Genomic DNA, 20,858 nt, shown 5'->3' with positions numbered 1-20,858 from the left:
GCTTTCGCTATAGCTAAAAATGAATAGAAGAGACTGATTACAAAGTGAAAAAATCAGGAATTAATAGACTGCAGTCCAATTTTGTGGGCTGCTCCAGCAGTGCAGTTGGAAAGTTGGAAAAGTGTTATTGTTAATTCCCATAGTGCTGTAGAATCTGAGAGCAACAGTGGGAGAATCATGACCAATAAATCACGTTCACGTTCTCACAGATATCCTTAGGAAGGAGTAAAATGTCAGACAGGAGGTTGCCTTGGCCCTAAGAATGCAGTTTCATTGTATTTTTCTCTGGATTCACCCTTCTACATGATTTATTTGGTCCTCCCAAAGCAGCCTTGTTGGAGCCACTTCCTGCTCAGAATAATGTACTAAGCATACCATTAAGCATACAATCATTTGCCATAGGTCGTACTCTGTCCCTCCAGCCCTGCAGTATTGAAACTTTAGTGGCATATGGGTCAGATTGTCTTACGAAGCCGCACTTCACCCTTTTCATGGTTGAAGTTGCAAACGTGCCAGCCAGAACACTGCAACAGGAATCAGAGAACTGCCACAGAGCAGTGCAACAGAAAAGCTGTCAGTGCTGCTGGATTGCCCCTTTTTGGGGTACCAAACACCTGGACCTTTTCAGTGATGCCCTTTATGGCTAGCTGTGCAACCATAAAGATATCTCAAAAAAATCAACACGGAGATAAACCATATATGTATACAGCACATAAAAAGGACCTGATAGAGAAACAAGCCAAGACAGAGAAACAAGTCAAAACCTCATTGTAAGAAAATGAATTCTATTTGGTATAGCCAATAACAGCAACACAGGGAAGATAAATAACTAAAAGTAAAATATATGGTTAATAAAAATGAGGTTTCATCATTGGCTTTCACAATCCTCCTCAGCCAGGAGTGAGTCACAGAATGGTACGTTATGAATAATGTCTGCAGCGAAAGCTGACCAGATAGCACGTAGCCCTGCAACCAACCAAATAAAGGGCAGCTCTTGCTGAGAATCTGTCTTGGTGTTTTTCACTACTAATCAACTATACATCAGATTGCAACCACTAGAAGTTACAGAACAGTGAATGTGTGCATATCTGGGGAACACTTGCAAGCAAAAGGAGAACTAATTCTTACAAGAGAAATCCAATTGCACCTCATTTTAGTGAGGCTGCATCTCAGTGTCTTAAAAATCATTACCAGTCCCACACAGAAGGCCAACTAATTGCTATCCAGCATCCTCGTGATCATTGACGGAATGGTTTTCACTGTTGGCTAACATGGCCAGAACAAAACACAGTTAAATTTAGGCAAAAGCCAGGACAGAAGTATGTTAATTGTTTAGAACAGCCTCTTTGTCATTAAAAGCTAAATGTGATAAAAAATACTGAGAAATGTACCTTGCAGAACAATTTTTGAGGGGCCAGATGGACGACTGTTTCGTTTCAGTTTCTGGTTTATTATTTAAAAATCTAGGGTCATCATAAATCACATTGCAATCCTGTCCTCCTCATACACAACTTGCCAGAGAACACAAATTATCAGAACTAGGACACATACTGTCATCATTAATTGCTTTTGGTGGGAAGCGTTAATGAAACTAAAAGGCTGAGGAACCATTCAGGAAAGAAGGGACTGAAGATTCCCTATGGCAAATAAAAATAATTACAGCAGAGAGCAAGCACACGTTGCTCGAAGAGTTACATCCCCCAGACACAGAGTCAAGATGAAGATGAGTCTTTGAAGCTGCATACCTTTGAAGCATAGCCAGGGGTGAGGTTCATTTGTACAGGTACGGATGCAAACTGCTGAACAATTTTACCTCTATTGGAAACAGCTAAACCAAAGACATTTCATAAAAAGCTAACACTGTTCTTCTCTTTTTACTAAACAGATTCTACAAACGTGCATAAAAAGACAGCAAAATTCAAATAGCCCTTCTACTTCTGCTGGAATAGTAATGAGAACCTTTCCTAGATTTCTGAATCACATTTGATTTCAACTAAAAGGATGAGAACTCTGAAAAATCAGAATAAGCAAGGATAACTCAAGTCTGATGTTTCATTCCTAACAGGTTTTATTTTCAGTGCAGAGGAGTGGCTGGACTACGGCTGTAGTAATCAGTTCATAGCTCAGTAGGATTCTGCCTTCAAACACTAAGAACTACGTAAGACTGGAGGAGGAGTTGTACTGCCATTCTTCATCTTAGCTGACACTATGGGTTGGTAAACCATCACAAGTTGGGATTTTGAGGTCAGTTGGTGTGTTTGGCAGCCACTGTACAGGCCCCATGACTTTGTGCAGGCAGCAGGCCTGTTGGCAAGGACAGCCTCACCACAAGGCTTTCACTCCTTCCAGACCCCAGCATCACCTTCGAAGAGAAAGGTTTTTCACTGATTTGATGGTTTGGCAGTGGGGACATATATTTAAGATTGCAAAGCCCCCAGCTCTTGCTTCAACAAGATTTCACAAATGCACTCAGATTAAATTGATACTCTCAAGGTTTTAGACTTCTTAGCTCACCCCAAATATGAGCCCAGCCACGCTCCGTGCAAGCCCATTCCAGTTCTGCAACACAGTAATGTAGTACCACCCCAACCATTTCCTCAATGTTTGCCTGGAGACCAGATGCAGACAGGCTGTCTGGCCTCAGTTTTACATTTGCTAATATTGCATTAATGTACTTGTTGGCATCACAGCTGCCCAGGCATTAGCAGATCTCTTTTGCAGTATGAACCTTGTTCTTTGTTTGTATGCACGGGAGTACACATTTTCAGCTGAAATCACTGACTTACACCTGAGCGTCTTTATCTGAATCCCATCATCTTTTAACCTTTAGTTACTACACAGTTACATTTGCTCACTGCATCCAAAATAAATTTTCACCTCATTTTTCAGATCACTCAGAAATTTCCTATTTAAATGTCCACCTTTCTTCTTGACAGTCCAGTTTGAGTCTGTGAACTGCTTCTCCTTACTTTGCTTTGGGAGAAGAAATGTTACAGGCACTAAATAGCTGACATTTCTGAGAGGCATATGTAGACTGTCCCTAAGTTCAACAGATGTATTTTTTTGCAGAACGGTTGAAGAGACTGCAAATACTTTCTAAATTGAGAGAAATTTCAACCCAGTACATACTGATGCATATTTTTAACAGAGATTTGAGCCACAAAATACATTTAGAAATGGTCCAGGGATTGTGATTGTCTTCTAAACAGATATTCTGAATTTGTTATGGATGTTGATATTTTCACAGACTATAATAGGATCAAAAGAAGATATTAGCCACGACTGAGTCACTGTTTTAATAGAATAAGCTAATCATAGTTAAGTCATGACAGTGTCATGAACCTGAAACATGTAACATATGTGTAATATAACTGGTTGAACAGTGTGAATCAAACGCCCAAAGAAAGCCTTCCTAGAAGACCTGTGAGTTGCGCACAGCTTCTCAGCTGGCCTCTGCAGCACAGGGCGCTGAGGCCACATTTGGTACCTCCAGATAGATTTCTGGAAACCAGTCCCAGGGACATAAATCAGTACAAAAAATTACCACTGCTGGTTCAAGAATTTAGAAATAAACCACAAAACAGCACAAACCCCCTCCCTGTGCAGCAGGATGACCAACCAACATTTTACATTTTTTGCTGCCAATTCAAAAATGTTTTTTTTTTTTTTTTTTTTTTTTTTTCCCAGCAATCCTTAACAATTCAAATGAAATCAGTGAGAACTGTGCATGCTGAGCACTCATGGAAATCTGCACCCAGAAAAAGAATACAGAGTAAGCCAAGGTTTTGGGTTGTAAGCCAGAAATGGATGCAGACCTATACTAAGCAAAATTTGTTGTTGATAAAATAGCATAAAAGTACCGTGGAAAAAACTACTGGGTCTATTTTTTTAAAAAGCACATTTTAATTTCATTAGAGGAAAGCATAAGAGTAAACCTATCAGTGTCAGACACTTAGTGTATTGTGTTCCAAACAGGAAACAAGTAATTTAATACACAGCTAATAGCATAAAGGAAGGCAGACACCTCTGAGTAATTTATCAAGTAAGGTACAGAACACTTGGTCAGAAAGAAAAGCATACAGTTAATCTTCTACAATACACATGCTAGATAACTTATGAGTTATGTATCATTTTTTCTAATTCTAATTTCTAACATTTTTCTAATACATGAAATGAGAAGATTCCTTTTTAAGAATATTTTTCTTCTACACTTTGCTGGCTTGTGCTTTTTTTTCCTATGTAAAATAATTAGTAGTCTGAAATGCTCATTTGAATAAAAAGGACCTAGGGATCCTTGAGGGAAATACAGAGCCAAAGGAGGACAATGAGACTATGAGCAAGCTGCCAGTCTCCCTCGCAGATGATGGGGTATTTAAGGACTTCTCTTGCATTCCAGCAGCCTGATGGTTGCCAAGGGGTTTGAAGGCATTTCTTTTGCCCTAGAGCATACATCACGAGTTTTCTCATTGTTGCCACCTTATTCTTCTTGCCTGTCTATACCAATCTGTTTTTCCTTGACTTGTGTTTAAATCACAAACTCTGACAGCAGATTGCTGCTTTATTCTGTCTGTGCAGGGTCTAGTGCAGTGGAGTTGTGGCCATTATGTGGTAAGCTCCAAGGTAATGCAAACAAGTTGTGGCATTGGCATTAATGAAGTACAACATGTTGCTTTTTAACAAAATTTAAATGTGAATTCCTCCTGCTCACTTAAAAGAGATAGCATAGAAAAGGGGAGAGGAGGGATCTGACTACAGCTTTTAGCTAAACAGGACCTAGGGCTGCATAGAAAAGGAAGGCAATCTTCCTAAGCCTCTCCACACCACCTTCCCCACCACTGCCAGCTCTGTTTTCCTTCTGCTTGTTTGATGAAAGCTCAGGAAGAGCTTTCTGGCCTAACTCACATATCTAACCATGTGTAACATTGCTTCCTGCAAATTCTTGGGGCTTCCTCAAACAACCTTAGTGAGCAGACCTGCCTTTCAGAAACTTTTTGCACCCCTCTTTGATGGTTTAGAACATGCTATATTTTTTGATACTGAGAAAATGGGGCTATGCACAAAAGTACAGAGGGCTGCCAAGACAAAATGATGTGCTGTTAATAAGGCCACCAATACAATTCCTGAAAGGGGTTGCTGATTCTTTAAATTAAAAACAAGACAAAGACCCACACAAAATCTTAGAATTCTTCTTTGCCTTGATATCATATGCCTTAGAGCATATATACTATGAGAGGTTAGAGGGTCACCCCACCGCTGGATGGGAATAGGCAGAAGCTCTATTTATCACCAAAGCACAGACTCACAGCAGGCATGGCTGAGGTGTGTGCAGACTCTGTCCCTGCCAGCAAGGGTCAGCTGAGATCATCAGGTCTCCCCTTAGAGCTATAGAGATAATCAGGAGATCTTTGGTCAAGTCACAGACTCAGAACATGCAGACCTCACTTTTAGGGAAGAGATCCTAGCTCTTCTTACTTCATAGACATCTCAAGTAACCAAATGCCTTAAGCTGGTATTGATTTATCTTTTCTTATCCTTTTATTGATTGCCTGGAGGAGCACACACTCACAGTGGAAAGGAAGTATAATTCTCATTTTACAGACTGCAAACAAAGGCAGCAAAAAGGTCAGTAAGATGAGTGCTTCTTTCCACAGTTATAACACTCGGAACAGGCTGAGATGCTCCAGTCAGCCCCAGCTCACCAGCTCAGCTTGAGAGCACATCTGGCATGCTGGTTGTGAAAAGTGCATTCAGCAATATGCTGCAGAGCATATGGAGTAGCATGGTGAAAGCAATTTTCATGTTTAACTCCTTGAATGCCTGGTTACTATAGATCTTGCTAGACTTCTTTGAGTTTCCTATTTCATCTGCTGTATTTCTCCCCCTCTAATGGCCATAAGAATGTCTCCTTAGTAATAAAATTTGCAAGAGATGAACAGTGCTTAGCCCTGGATTTTGGCTGTACCCTTGACAGAAGCCTCACCAGGGAAGAAACTGGAAGAGCTTGTGAGGAAAGGAAATAGCTTGTTTTGCTACAAATGGGTTTACTGTTTCTGCTTGCTTCTTTCCAATGCATAATCAGGATCACTCACAACACTAAGCAGAGTTCAATAATTACGTTATCCTGTTGTGCTTCCCTAGAGTAACTACAGAATATTGTGCTCATTATTTTGGTTTTATTTGCTTTTATTTGAAGCAGAATCTCAGATTTCATAGTACAAAGATGTGTCACAAATTTTCCTGGATCTATATCCCAGACAAATCAAACAGCAAAAGTTTGTAGGACTATGACTCATTTTTCCCTATTATAACATACTTTTCTATTTTTTGGCCATCACACACTGGCATGGGACTGTCAGAATCTTTCCTAAAGGCTGTGTGGTTTAGTTGGTGTGGCCTGTTTCCCACAGAGGAGAAAGAAGACCTACCATTAAGCATCTCACCACTACAGGCACTTCGTCACACAACCCACATCTTCACATGGCCATTTTTTCCAGCTTGAAAATCCATTGCTCCTGAGTAAGTCTGGCAACCTCCCTTTACTTGGGAGCCTGCAAAAATGTCCCTCTGAAAAACAGACTAGTAGGTGTCAAAGTTTATTCATAAAAGACTTCTCCTTGCTTAAGGAAATAATCAGACACGATGTTGACTGGGATAAGCCTGACTTGTGTTCTGTTGTGTGCTTAAGCAGGATTTCTGAAAAGTTATACAAATAAATCAAAATTCAGAGGCTATAGAAATTGACTGTATGCCAACAGGAAGAGCAAGAGCAAGTTCCTGATGATTTCACTCTGGAAGCACAAGCCCAGGCTTTGGAAGATTTCTGACAATGGATGCCTGATAGTTTAAAGACAACAACACATGAAACAACATTATGTCACTGAAAATAAAAGTCCGTAGGACTGGTCTTAAAGACTACTGAAGCAACTACTGTGATTCATGAAAAAGAAGAGTTAATTATGGTAATGACCATGCGGTTCTGTGGGAATATTTTTTTTGGCAAAGACTGTAGATCCAGTTATTTTTCTTATCTGTAAATACTTTCTCAGACTCTATGAAGTGAGAAAGTCGCTGGCTAGGGGCTGGGAGGGGATTCAATGACTCAGCAGAAGACTATGTTTGTCCTACCACAAAGCCTTTCATTATGAACTGTCCAAGTGCCAGCTTTCTAAACCAGACAATTACTTCTTTCTAATCACAAACACATTGAGTTAATTACACAAGAAACTAGAAGTGATGAAATGACATCAATTTACTTGCAATAATCATTTGTTGCTTATCATCCTTAAACAATTCAGATGTTTTAAGAAGGTAAAAAAAATCCTTTTAAAACATAACCTTAAAAGTAGACCTCTGAGCTTAAGCATTTTTAAGGGAATTAATCGCAGGGGACCTCTGGGTCCAACCCCCCTGCTAAAGCAGGTACCCTGTAATTGGTCGCACAGGTAGGCATCTAGCCTTTGGCTCATGTCCACCAAAACATTCAATATCCAGTGCCTTCTCATTATGATCCCATTCATGTGGGGGTCAGCTATTGATCCTCCAAGTCAGCTGAGATAAACACAGCTGTGTATGGCGGAAACCCTAATTTTAACTGATCTTCACAGTTTAGTTGTTAGAAGTGTATGAGGTGAACTGCAAGGAAATGAATAGGTTTAGGGCCCCATCAACCTTTCAACACTGAAAAATGAGAGTGGTCAGGCATTACCAGATTTGCAGCCTTTGGGTGTTGCTAAACCTTCACTCACTCAAGAAATGCTTGTGCCTTCAAAGAGGCAGGAAAAGGTTAACAAAGAATAAAATGAATCAGTTAAGAAACAGGGATGGAAAGCAGGTTGCTATAATCTTAGTCTTGCTTAGTTAAATCAATTTTGACAAGCTCAAAAACATTTTTTCTGCTTCCAGTATCATTCAGTGTTTAGTGAGTGAGACCAAAAACAGCTCTTCACCAAAGGAAGTCACTTACCAGCAGATTGTTGAGGTCTGAGTCTGATAATATCCTTACCTAAAGTCTCCCTGAATGATGCTTTCCATCCTCTGTCTGATCCAGAGAAGTCCGTACTGAATACCAGGAACAATTGGTTACCGGAGCTTTTAATATTTGGAGGCAGTTCTGATCCACAGAATTTCCCAAGGAGAGGAGCACGAGTATCTGAGCCATCATATACAGCCACGTAATCTTTGTAGCAGGAGGGAGATATTTCAAGCTGGAAGCTGTTGAATCTATAAAATACACTTGGAGCATTAGATATGACATTTTCATTTCTAATCCTGTTCTTAGGATTTTAAGGGCTTTTTAGGGCTTGAGGAAAAGCATAAGTAATAGCAACAACCAAAGCCAGACATAAACAGACACCAAAGGTATTTTTGTTCAAAAAAAATCCCCCCCCAAAAAAGCAGAACTATTAACTGCATGGCAAAACACCTCCAAATAAATAGTGACCCTTACCCACTATGTCCCTTGCAATACAAGCACACTTCAGCTCTCTATGAAGAACCAGAGCTCCCCTGTGTAAACATGCCCTCTCACACTTCTGCAAATTGCTTACCCTACAATTTCCTTGAGTACGTGAGAGGCATGTGAAATGAAGGCTGAGTGCAGGCCACCTGGGTCTACTACTTAGCTAGGAAATTACCTCCTAATGCACAGTCAGCATATACCTGACAGAAGAATGTACCTACCTTATTTTTTAATGTCAACAATTTGTAGCAACCCCATGTCCATTCTAGGCAGGACAGCACCCACTCAGGAGTGTACTCTTTTGGGCTGGATGTCTTTACTTAGGCTAAAAGGGGAGCATTGGCCTTCTAATAAAATTGAATTTTTCTTACATCAATTCACAGCAGGTTTGTAACTCCCAAAGGCTGACAGAATTTAACTAAGTGAGCTGTATTTTTACAATGTTTTTGTCCTCTTGTTAGCCAAAGCGAGAAGCTACAATTATGGTGATGTTCTGCATATCAGTTACAGAGAAAGATGGGAGGGATTCTGACAAAAGGTGATTTCAGTAGATATATCTCATTTCCTTTAGAAATGGAAAGACTGGGAAAACTGTCAATCACTACTGTCTTTAATTGAAATCAGACACCACCCCGTCACCTTAATGACAAGCTGAACTGTGATTACGTACTTGAGGACCACTACTTTTCCACTTCCAACCGTGATGTAGTATGAACAGTTCATATCGTTGTGATAATCCAGAACTGAATGGGCCGGACTGCTGATAACGCCAACAGAGCCACTGAAAGTGCCACCACAAGCTGTAAGGGAAACAGAAAGGAGCGATCAGTGTCTGAATCCCAGCTGGATCCCAAATCTCATAGTTCCAGATGCCACTGACCCTGGGGACTGTCCCTGCCTGGCTTGTCCTGGGGCTCACAGTGGAGAGGGATGGCTGTGCTCAGAACATATGGAACTGCAGCTGGGAGTGGAGGGCACTGCTTGGGCTCACACCACAGATGCTAATGAGACCAGGATGTGGGCTAATGTTTGTTCCCAGCTTCAGTGCTTGAGGGAACAAAAACTGTTATAAAACCAATTCTAATCTCCATTGTTAGCTTCAGCCTTTATTTTATAATCTTAACTTGGAGGAGGAAAAAAAAAAAAAAAAGAAAAGAAAAAAAAAAAGCTTTCCTGCATCCTGTTGATAAATAGCCCAAAGCCACACACACACATGCAGTTTTTCATGTTCCAAAGGACTTGCCTTTGCCCAGGCTATCACCTTCACAAAGGCAGCCTCCCCTACAGGACTGCTGGATGCAGAGCTTCAACTCCTCAGCTGCAGTCGCCTGGCATCCTGGTGCACTGGCAGATAAAGGACGGGAGCCAGGAGGATAAAGAATCAGCATTATTCTACACTAGAGGGGGGAAGCCTTTTCCCTTTTTTTTTTCCCCAGCAAACAATACTATTAGAGGGAAGAGGAATGTTAATTACTAGAATCTGCTTTGTATACAGCAACATGCTTATAAGGCTGCAGTCATATTTCTCAAATGTCAGAAGTCACAAGTCAGATAGCAGCAATTAACTTGAGTGTGTTATGAAGGTCTTTTTCATGAATAACTGCACATTGTCATCTTTCAGTGCCATTCTCTCCTTCTTAGCTGCATCAGGCCATTCATTTTATACAACATATTTAACTTAATGCTTCTTGTTGAAGCTTTAAACATGAGAAATATATTAGGGGAAATACCAAAGCTAAGAGCTCATCCGTTTCTATGCAGTCAGAAAATGAAATAACCTTCAAAAATCAAACTAGCGTCTCTAGAAATTAAACCTACAAAATATTACAATTGATTTTGAAAATAAATTTAATCTCTTGTGATATTTATTTTCCTACAGATCTAAATACTAAACTAGTTGAAAAATTCTTTTTCAAGTACACATTTCCTCTTTAATAAAAAAAGGAGGAGATCACATGTGAAAGACAAAAAGGTTTGGTGAAAATTTTTCTTACATAAGAAAAATATATCTAGATCCTGACTTTTATTTATATTGATAAGTGGCACTGCAAGAAGATCATCAACTGGGGCATACAGGTGGTTCCATTTAACAATCCTTTTCTGGCTCCTGCACTGTATAAGGTAGTTCTAGTAAAAACCACCCTCCTGTATGTAACAGAATCTTTTAAGTAGCCTCAATTGAATATCTGGTGATGTTTCTTCTTAAACATAATCTTAAAAAACAGAAACAATAAGACCAACAACCTACATTACTTTTTTCCAGCAAAGTGTTTCAGTTTTTAGCCTTATGTAGTGTCTTGAAAGGAAGACGGTGAGATCAAACAGCCCCATATGTCCCAGACCACATGAATAACCTACATCCACTTAAGGTATTTCCAAAGGTAAGGCACTTACCAATTGTTCTATACCTTGCCTGGAACCCAAAGCCTACAATGTGTGAATCTGTGTAGAAGCTGAGCAGCATAGGCCCAAAGACACTGATAGGCTCAGGGACCTCACTTCCACAGAACGTGATGACAGGGTGTGGGGTAACCCTGGTGCCCCTGAAGATGCTTACTCCATCATAAAGACAGATTCTGCTCAAGAGCGCTGGAGCTACATGGATACACAACACAAAAGTATTAGCATATTTTCCTTGAGATTTATTGAGCTGCAAGTACATAGAACTCGTACAGGATAAGAATTACATTTTTATTACTTTCCATTCCAAGATCTCATTTGCTTGCTGAGAAAGTGAATGTCAATTTTTAAGGTGCAGAAAAACTGAAGGACAAAAAGGCAAAGGGACCTCATATGTATATAAAACATCAGATTGATCTTATCTCCAGCACATCACATCATCTGGACAATGCTTCAAACCCTTTTAGTTCTTGGCAGTTTGTAACTGAGTGAACACCATCTAGGAGGATATGAGAGGACCTGATGAAATTAGAGACTCCCTCTGCTGATGAAAACAATGCACCTTTTGTACAGGCAACTTACTACCTGGCACTTTATCTTCCCCAATGTAGAATTACTCAATTTAGGGAATTTTATATGATTGAGAATTTGGGAAAATGAAATAATAATAATAATAATCCACATACTAACATATTTTGGCTCTGACTTCTTTCTCTCTTGAATTCCCCCAGACTTTGGGGTACCCAAACTCAGATTCTTCAGTTTGCTTTACAAGATCGAAAAATAAGAAAATTTAATCTGGAAGTTTGGCAGTTGAATGCTGTAACTGTGGCAGTCAGTGGAGATTTCAAGATGACCAATCATCAGGAAAAGAAATTAAGACTTTCAGGAGCAATTAGGGATCAGGTCAAGTATAGTTATTAAGGGGAGTGAAAAGCTGTCTATTTAGAAGCACTAAGAAAAATGGAAGTGGGGAAGGTAGTAACCTGGAATCTTTCCCCCTACTTTTTCATTTTCTCATTTGCAGTTAGCTTTCTGGGGGAATGAGCCGTCCTGTCCAACTCCTTGCCCCATCTTCCTGACTTTCTATCCACCTCACCACTTGCACTCATATTCAACTCAAACATGTTAGTAATGTAAGTTTCATGGAGCTCAGTAGCTGAGGAAGAGTCCCACAGGAACACCCCCAAAGACAACCAAGCTGTGTAAGGGCTGTGGGTTCGGGGAGGGATCTGCCAAGCACCAGCCACTCATACCTTGGGAGCTCAGGGTCACATCACCACCTCTCTGCTGTGTTGGAAGCCATGGGCATGGGGAGGAGGTGGTGGCACCCAGGGATTATGGGATGTATGGTGAGATCTGGAGAAGCTGGGTATCATGGGAGCAAACAAGGAGCCATGAGTTATGCAAGGACCTGGATTAGCGCTGTTTGTGAGAAACACAGAGCATCTACTGAAAATAAAACTCCATCAGTTAATATGTTTATGCAACAATGGGGTGTTTTATTACTTTTTTTCTTCATTGTCTATGAGTATAATAGAAGCTGTTGTGTCACATGCTTACTGAAGTTGTGATATTTTGTGATCTATTAGCAGCAGTGGGACAGTTACTTTAATTGCAAAGGATTAATCAGGAATTATCTAAATTTAACAGGAGATGCTGGGCCTACTGTTGCAGAGGATTCCTGCAGGTTGTCCAGCCAAAACACACTACTTCCTGTTGTGGAAATCAGGATGGCTTGTATTGAATAGGATGACAAACAGGAATGGAGGAATCAGGGATCATTCTGATTTACACAAATGACAGAGAGCGCAGTGTGATATATTTTAGATCCTCTCTGGAGATTTAGTTTTAAAATCTCTTCTGCTCTCAAATGACGATGATGTATTCTAATATCCTTCATAATTATGCCAGAAGTGAAATATGGCACTAGTTCAAATCTGATAAGAGCTACTAAGATGGAAACAACTAGCTGCATCACACAACTAATTACATCATTAAATAGAAAGTAAAAACATTCTTCATATCCCATTCTATTATTAAAAGGTTTGATAATGTGATATAATTTAAAAAAACACCATAATTTTAAAATACAAAGAAATGGAAAAAATGAAATTGAGACAACTGCAATCTGAGAATTGGAAAGCTTAGACAAAGCAACTCAGACCTCTTTCTGAAAACTCTTTGGAGAAAGCAATGAAGGACAAACGTTTTTTCAGCAAAGCAAAGGTCTACAATGTCCATCACAGGTTGCTTTGAGTATCTGAACTGGAAAGACTAAGATGGTAATACCACACAGGGCACAGGGCAAGGGGTTTGATTTCTGGACTTGAATCGTCCTTGTTTAGGCCAACATCACTGATGATTTATTCCTCCTGGCAGTGTCGATGATTGTTTGATCTCTATCTTGTTTTCTCTATTTGTTTACTCACATTTTTTTCTTAATTTCTCACCATGCTGCAATGCTTTATTCTGCAAATAATGTTCAACCTCTGTCCTATCTCTTTGTGTCACACTTCCAGACTCTAACCACATTCAGCACATCATCAGCAATTCTTCTCTGGGGTTCTTTTACTCTCATTCTATCTTAGATCTTTTCTAGAGAAACTTCTGTCCCTTGCACTACAATGGAACTTTTTTCATGAGTCTCCAGAGATCTTTTCTTAGCCAGATGTCAGACCCACATCCTCTGTGAGATGACATACACTTTTCACATAGCCAGCTCTGCTTTTCTTCATAAAAGCTTGCCTAAGAGCCTTTGCTCATCCTTCTGGCATTACTGTATTCCTCTCTTCTAATACATCTGTGAGAATTCAGTCAGACATCTCCTCTCCCACTGTCCTCTCTTCACCTCCATATTAGCTTTTATAATTGCATTTCCAATGGCAGATGCAACTACTGTTTCTATCCTGATGACTACATATCTCTACTTCCCTCCGCCAGGCCTCTTTCTGCTCAGACTAAAATCTTATTTTTGTCTCTGAAAATCATTTAATAGGAGAGCTTTCTTCCCCTCTAGTCTTCCCTCACATCTTCTTTCTGGATAGCCTCATTATTTTACCTGCCCTAATTAGGTCTACGTCAATATTTGGATCTCTCGGTTACTTGTCTAGTTCTTTAAATAAATAAATTTAAGTTACTTGCCTAGCTATTATCTTTTAGACACGCTTGTTCCTATCCTTCTGCATAGCTCTAACTCTCACCAAGAAACAGTAATTTTCAATCACGATTACTGTACATTTGTTTGATAGCTTTGACAAGATTTCTTCCAAATACTGCTGTAAAGATCAATTACTTGGTATGATGTGAATGTGTTTCTTTAAATTTCTGCTCTCGTTTGCCTTCGAGGCCTTTTGATGTCAACCTCTCCTCTATTTATCATCTCTTGGTACTTCACAGCACTGACAGATGCTGGTTTCCAAAGGTCACATGGTAAGTAATTCAGTTGTCCTTACATTTTGAAATATAGCTTTGTGTTCTCTCCTTTCTATTTAGCAGGAATTTATCAGTAAAAACCTCAGACCAGTGTCAGTACACTGCATAAAATAATCTATTTGATGGAATACTAGCCCACAAACCTTGACTGCATGTAGGCCCCTATTTTTTTTATTACTAATAACAATGTGTTTTTCCCATCTTTCTGATTACAGTCATAAATTCTGCTTCATTTCATATTAAGACAAGATATACCCCTTTTGTTTAACATCCACAAAACTCAAAATAATGAGGTCTTGACTAACAACTGTAGCATGTGGGATTTGTAGTAACACAAATACTATTTAATGATGCAGGAGAAAGATTCCACAGGTATATATTCCAGTGCAATATGTTAACCAGATACTTAGCACAAGGTACTATTTGAAAAGCAAGCAATTACGAGTCTTTCATATACATCCTCTTTCAAAATAATCTATTGCAAAATGTCTCTTTTCTGAAATACCCACTAACAACCGCAAAAGCAGATAGAGAAGACTGCAATGAAGCTGTGACCCTGTCTCAGAGTGCAAGATTACAGCTGCACGTTAAAAAAAGAAGGGGGGAATAATAGGTTATTAAAGCATTTTTCATGTTGACATGGTAACAACAGAAAGCAGTCGTACTGTGAGGACAGAGTATAAATATGACAGAATTTTAAAAGCAGGAGGCCCACGCCCATTTCTTCTAATTTTCCAACATTTGGAACTCATACTGGATGTTTTAACAGAAGAGAACCACAGCCATTTAATAATACACTACCTGTAATGAAGCTGAATTTGTAGGGAAGATCATCTGAATAAAGATGATGAAGAATGTGATTATTTCCTAGATACAAGTAAATATAGATAAGATTTTATGCCTAACTCTAATACATGAGGTTTGAGTAGACTTTTGATCCAAGGTGTAAGGACAGATTCAAGATTATTCAAGGACAGATTATTATTATTATTATTGCTGTTACAGAAATGATACTGAGAAAACAAATTCACTCCAATTTGGTTTTGTTTTTGTCTTTGTTTTGTAAAACAACCAAACACAGAAATGTAGGAAGTTTAAAAGCAAACAGCCACCTGTTCAGCTTCACAGAGTAGCAAATCGAAAGAGAGGCTTTGTGACTGTACAAAAAGACATTTTCAGGCTGCAAGGAAATTAGAGAGTCAAACTCATTTCACAGGGTTAATCTTGCTTACGTTTTGATGAAAAAATCTTTCATGTCTTGTATGAGCTACTCTCTACAGCTGCCTGGAATAGTCAGTGGGTTAAGAGAGTCATTCAGAAGGAAATTCAATTCATCTGTACAACATATTTGTCCTTGAGTTTAAAGCATGATTTTTTGCACTTCGCTGTAGAAGATAAATCTAAATGATAAATCTAAACTTGATGTCTATTTTCAAAATATCAAGGTCAGAAAAAAATATATTTCCTGCCTACCAAAAAGTAGGCAATTTAGATTACATTTTGAACACAAAAATCAGCAAATGCAGTTTTCTCCAGTTCTCTTTCATTCCAAGTTATTACTTGCTATATTTAGTATTTAATATATATTCAAACACATGCACATCATGTTCATTAGGTCCCAGATACTGTCACAGTATCACTGCTGCAGGTTAGTGGCCTCATTTAGAGTCATTCTTTTAAATGAGAACAGGCCCCTCATTGTAACTGAAAATATAACCACTCTACAGCAGAAATCTGTGACTAAACCATGAAGTCATTCAATCTGTCACTGCACTATGGCCAATTACCTCCTGCCTTCTAATTGTCTGAAACAATATCTCAACCAGTTAAGTCAATGAGCTATGAATGCCTTACAGGCATTATTTTAGATGGATAAAATAATTCCATTACTAAACAACTATAACAAATAAAATAAAATAAAATAAAATAAAAACAATTGGATATTGGTTTTCTTATCAAAGGTCAAGTAGGCAGTAAATTAAAACAACTGGAAATGCAACTAAACTTTAAAACTCCACTCCAGAACATCTGTACTAGTATAGTGAAAAGTTTAAAGGCCACAATCAGCAAAAATCTCAGCAGATGCAATGATTCCATACACACAGAATAACTGGAAATGGTTTTAACAAAAGCTGCCAGACATTGTCCTGCCTTTGTGAAAGAACTGAGGGAGTTCATACTGAAAACCCTGAGGCACATGCTAAGCAGATTCAGTGGGACTGCTGTATACATATTCACTTCTGCATGATAGTTTGCAAGATGGCATCTTCAATATTCTTTTCCATTTAAACTCATGCAATTTCTCTTTCCTATGTTTTTTTTTTTTTTTCTCCTTGCTTAAAAGATTCTGAAGAAAATTAATAAGTAACATATAACTACAATGGAAAGTGCCATACTTCCCCTGTTATAACCAGCTGTCCTTTAGCTGGCAACCAAAGTTCTTTCCTTTCACGTGACTTAAAACTTCTATTTCATGTGGCCTAAGGAAGCTTACAACAATAAAAGGTCAAATTGCCCAGCAAGAAATAGAGTATCTTTAATATTTTTTAGGTCCAAGCCAGTTTGAAAACTTAAAAATAAAATTAAATGAATCTATTTCTTAACTTAGTGATTTGGTTTGAAGAAAAAGTATGCATGTCAGTTCATAACAAATTACACAAAATTTTCTCTGTCAAGTTGACTTCAAGGGAATCAGATTAAGATTGCCTCAAAATATGTGATGCCATTCAAATAATTTGGACATACTCTACATTTTCATAACATTTCCACCCATGAAAACCTGTTCTTGTCAAAGTTAGGAAAGTTTGACCATTCATACCAGTAAGGCCAGGTATTATACCTATTATTTCTTGACTAATGGTATCAGACTTGAAAAATCTCAAGAGGGACTTCTGTTCATGGTCAAGTATAGAGTAACAACTTTTATAGCATTTCAGTTACTGCTGTCTTTCACCTAATTTCACTCTTAGATTTCTTACACCCTCGTATTATATTCAGGTATATTTATATAAATTTTATCAGTTAGGGAGACAGAAACACTGGAAAGCAAAACAGCTGGCCAAAGATCAAAAAGATCATAAAATGAATGGTAAAAAAACAAAGGAACAAATATACAAATTGGCCACAATCTCTCTTGTACTCTAACCATCTGGCAAATTCCCTGCTTCAGTGTTGTAAAATATACATGTGAGCTCTATCTTCACTCTTCTGGATGCCTTCACTGACACAAAACTGAACCCACGTAAACTCTCTGTGTAAATGTTTGCCTGTAAATAGTTTTCAGAATGGAAATTAAACCACCAGCGATTTTTCATGACAAAGGACTTGAACGTTTTCAAGTAAGAAGTTATGCTTCCTGGTTCACATATACATAACAAAGAACCAATTACCTTCCAAGTGGAAAGTCTCAAACTCTAGGATTACCAGTGACTGCGGCCCCCGATCTATGATATAACTGCAGTTCAAGTTGTTGTCATACTGACTAGGGTAGTTAGGAGAGACAATACGACCTGCAGGACTGGTAAAATTTATTCCACATCCTGCAAACAGAAATAAATACAGCATGGTTAAAATCTGGGTAATAATATCATTTCAGTTTTTCAGAAGCAAAACTAATAATGTATAGAAGGACCTCATGTCTCCTTAAGAGGCTGATAAAAAAGCCAGGGAATTGTATAGACTATGATGGGAAAAGTAGGTCTTACACAAGCACACGTAAGTGTTCTGGGGAAACAGAGCCTTCCTGCCTACAGTCTCCCATAGTTTCTTGGCAGCTTGTGGATAAGACCAGGCTGCTGCCCTTCAGTCCAGTGACCATAACACAACACTGATGTTCTTATGGACACAGAGCTCGCACGTTTCAAAATCCCTTTGTACAAACAAGTGTGGCTGAACTGGCTGGGGGCTGGGATGGTTACTGGGGCACATCACCAATGTAGCCTCTTCTGAAACTGCCTGTGTTAGCCCAAGTGGTTGCACCCATGCTTCATGTCTGACAGCCAGGGGGATCCAGCCTGTAGTAGGGCCAGCTCTGGGTGGTTTTGCAGTACATGCAGACAACACAGGATTGCTGCTCAGAACTTCTCAAGCACACAGAACTGTTCATTTTCATGGAGCTCACTCTGATCGAAATGGTTTTGAAATACTGCTAGGGGCTCCTCTTTATTTTAAGCCTCTAGCTTTATTTTATTATGTTTTATTATTATTATCATCACTATTTATATTAAGCTCGTAGCTACAGGCTTAAAAAAAAGAACAACACAGCAAAAAATGAGAGGCCCACCTAAGAACAGTGACCATGTACACTGCAAATATAACAAAGCAAAGCAAAAGCCATTGCAGATCTTGAGAAGTCATCTCTTCTGAGAGCAGCTTATGAGAATGGCCATTGGTGAGTCCCAAAACTGGAGCATACAGTGCTCCCATTGCATATAGTAAGGGAGTTCTTGTGATCAAAAGCTGGGTAGAAGCTTCTACACATCACTGGGTAGAGATATGCCTTGATACACACACATTAACTAAATGAATGTTTAAATCAGCCATCTGGCTTAAATGCCACTTACTGCTTATGAAAGATGCAGAGAAACCTTGCCCAGGAGCATCCTGAGACTGAAAAACTGTAGTTATGATGTTGTTTGGAGAAATAACAGGGTCAGGAGCTGAAGTTCCACATCCTGTAGCTAACAAAGCTTCTTCTTCTTCACGATTTCCTTGCCATACCTGACAAGCACAGGTTAGAAATAGTTCAGTGTTTTTGCAGTCCATGTAGCTTGTGGAAACCCATTACAAGGAATTACATATACAACTGTTCTTCATGTAGACTTAAAGTAGAATTCATCTCACACTAAAACTTAGATGTCTACACTGGAGCTAAACATCTCTGTTCACTTTACAGACAGTAGGGACAAAAAAACAAGGAGTGAATCACAGAAAAATTTTGGTTCCAGGGACTTCTGAAGGGCATCTGGAAGTCATCTGCTCTAACCCTTTACAAAGAGCACAGCAAATGTAGTTCAGGTCCTGGGAACTGGAGAAAAATATTTTATGCACATCATCATTTACCTCAACTTTGTCTTGGCTCACTCACCTCCATACATTCTATCAGTATGAATATCAGTATATACAACAAATTATCAAATGCAAAAATTATATTATTCATAATAAAATTCAACAGAAACAATAGCATTAATCTGGATTCTTACTATGAAGTCTTGCTAATCAAAAATTCTTCCAGTTTTTGCTATTTTGCATTCGCTTGTTCAATGGCTAGTATTAAATGATGGAGAGGGTTAAAATCAATATCATTCACAAAAGTATATAAAGAAAAACATTCATTTTAAAAACTTTAATAGTGTCAAATAACTAATTTGAGTTTGAGCAAACCATGCATTCAAGAATCATATGCATGTTTAAAGTGTTAAGTGAAACCTCCATTGAGTAATTATTTAAACGTACTTGATGTTCACACTTTAAGCACTGAACTTCAGCACATGAATAAAATGAAACATAGGCATAAATATTTTAAGCTTCTTAGTGCTTAAATCATTTCCTGAATCAAGATGTTATTTGGCAAACACTTCTATAAGAAAAAAAAAAGCAACAGATTTACTGTAATAATATATGCATTTTCCAGTTTAGTTGTATTTTACACCAAGACCATAAGATAAATAAATAATTAATCAGTTTTTAATTAACATAATTGAAATAAATCTGACCGGATAAAGAACAGCCATATGGAATTGTGATTGCTCTAAGAAACCATTCTAGAAAGGGTTAGCCAAGGTTTAGCCTGTAAGTGTAGGTATATGAATAACCTCATTCATCTGGCCAGGTGTTTGAGGCAAGGGGCAATGAATGCTCAAAGGATTAATATAAATAAACCATGGCCTGTCCAAGATTTTGCACAGTCACTATTGATTTTGGATTCCTCCTTTTTGGCTGCTCAGCTCAGAATGAACATGAGAATCTTACATCTGCTCAGCACTTCTTCATATCCAGACATATAACTCAAATAACTCATAGAACTCAAGGTGAACAACCACCAAATATTTCAGGCTTTTCTCTTAGGAGAATATCTCCAATTGATATGTTTTTTTCCTCATTTATTTGGAACAGTTTGGATATGCAAATTTAAAGCACCTTCACTAAGTAATATTAAGCTTTTTATATTAGTTAAAATGTAACTAAAAGTAATCAGTCAGTGGAGCAGGTTATGAAAAAATAAATTATTTTTTTTTTCCCCAGCTTTTAGAAATGAGTGTAAGTGAAGCTTGTAAGTTTCTAGATGTAGATCAGATGTGAAGCTGCTCAAGACTTCCTACATGTTGTCAAATTATGTTTGACCTTTATTGTAAGTGGGAGTTGTACTGCTGCAGAGAAAATGTGCGCAAAAACACTGAACATATGCCAAATGCCTGAGAAAGAAAGTGACACTGTGAAAAATCCAAAGCATGTCCTCTCCATTCTACTGCTTTGAAAACAAGTGGCTCTTGACAACCTGTGAAAGATAAGAATGCTATCTTTGTAGTTTGAAATAAGAAAAATAATGATTAGTATGGTTTAAATG

The 20,858-nt window shown here is 38.5% G+C and overlaps 1 protein-coding gene across 1 annotated transcript in view; it reads right to left on the bottom strand.

The window, feature by feature from the left end:
- The window catches only part of CUBN (cubilin), a 132,036-nt gene that overhangs the window by 7,514 nt on the left and 103,664 nt on the right, over positions 1 to 20,858 (bottom strand). Inside the window, exons 55-59 of the mRNA XM_052696991.1 lie at positions 18,856 to 19,012; positions 17,683 to 17,832; positions 10,853 to 11,053; positions 9,129 to 9,258; positions 8,003 to 8,220 (exon numbers count right to left, since the gene is read on the bottom strand). Coding sequence (XP_052552951.1) covers positions 8,003 to 8,220; positions 9,129 to 9,258; positions 10,853 to 11,053; positions 17,683 to 17,832; positions 18,856 to 19,012 — 856 coding nt within the window. The remainder of the gene's footprint in view (positions 1 to 8,002; positions 8,221 to 9,128; positions 9,259 to 10,852; positions 11,054 to 17,682; positions 17,833 to 18,855; positions 19,013 to 20,858) is intronic.

The sequence above is a fragment of the Tympanuchus pallidicinctus genome, unplaced genomic scaffold (genome assembly GCF_026119805.1).
Source record: "Tympanuchus pallidicinctus isolate F22 unplaced genomic scaffold, pur_lepc_1.0 scaffold3, whole genome shotgun sequence".
NCBI classification, from domain to species: domain Eukaryota; kingdom Metazoa; phylum Chordata; class Aves; order Galliformes; family Phasianidae; genus Tympanuchus; species Tympanuchus pallidicinctus.
Note: the sequence above shows the minus strand (reverse complement) of the source record. Positions and strands in the feature narration are given on the sequence as shown.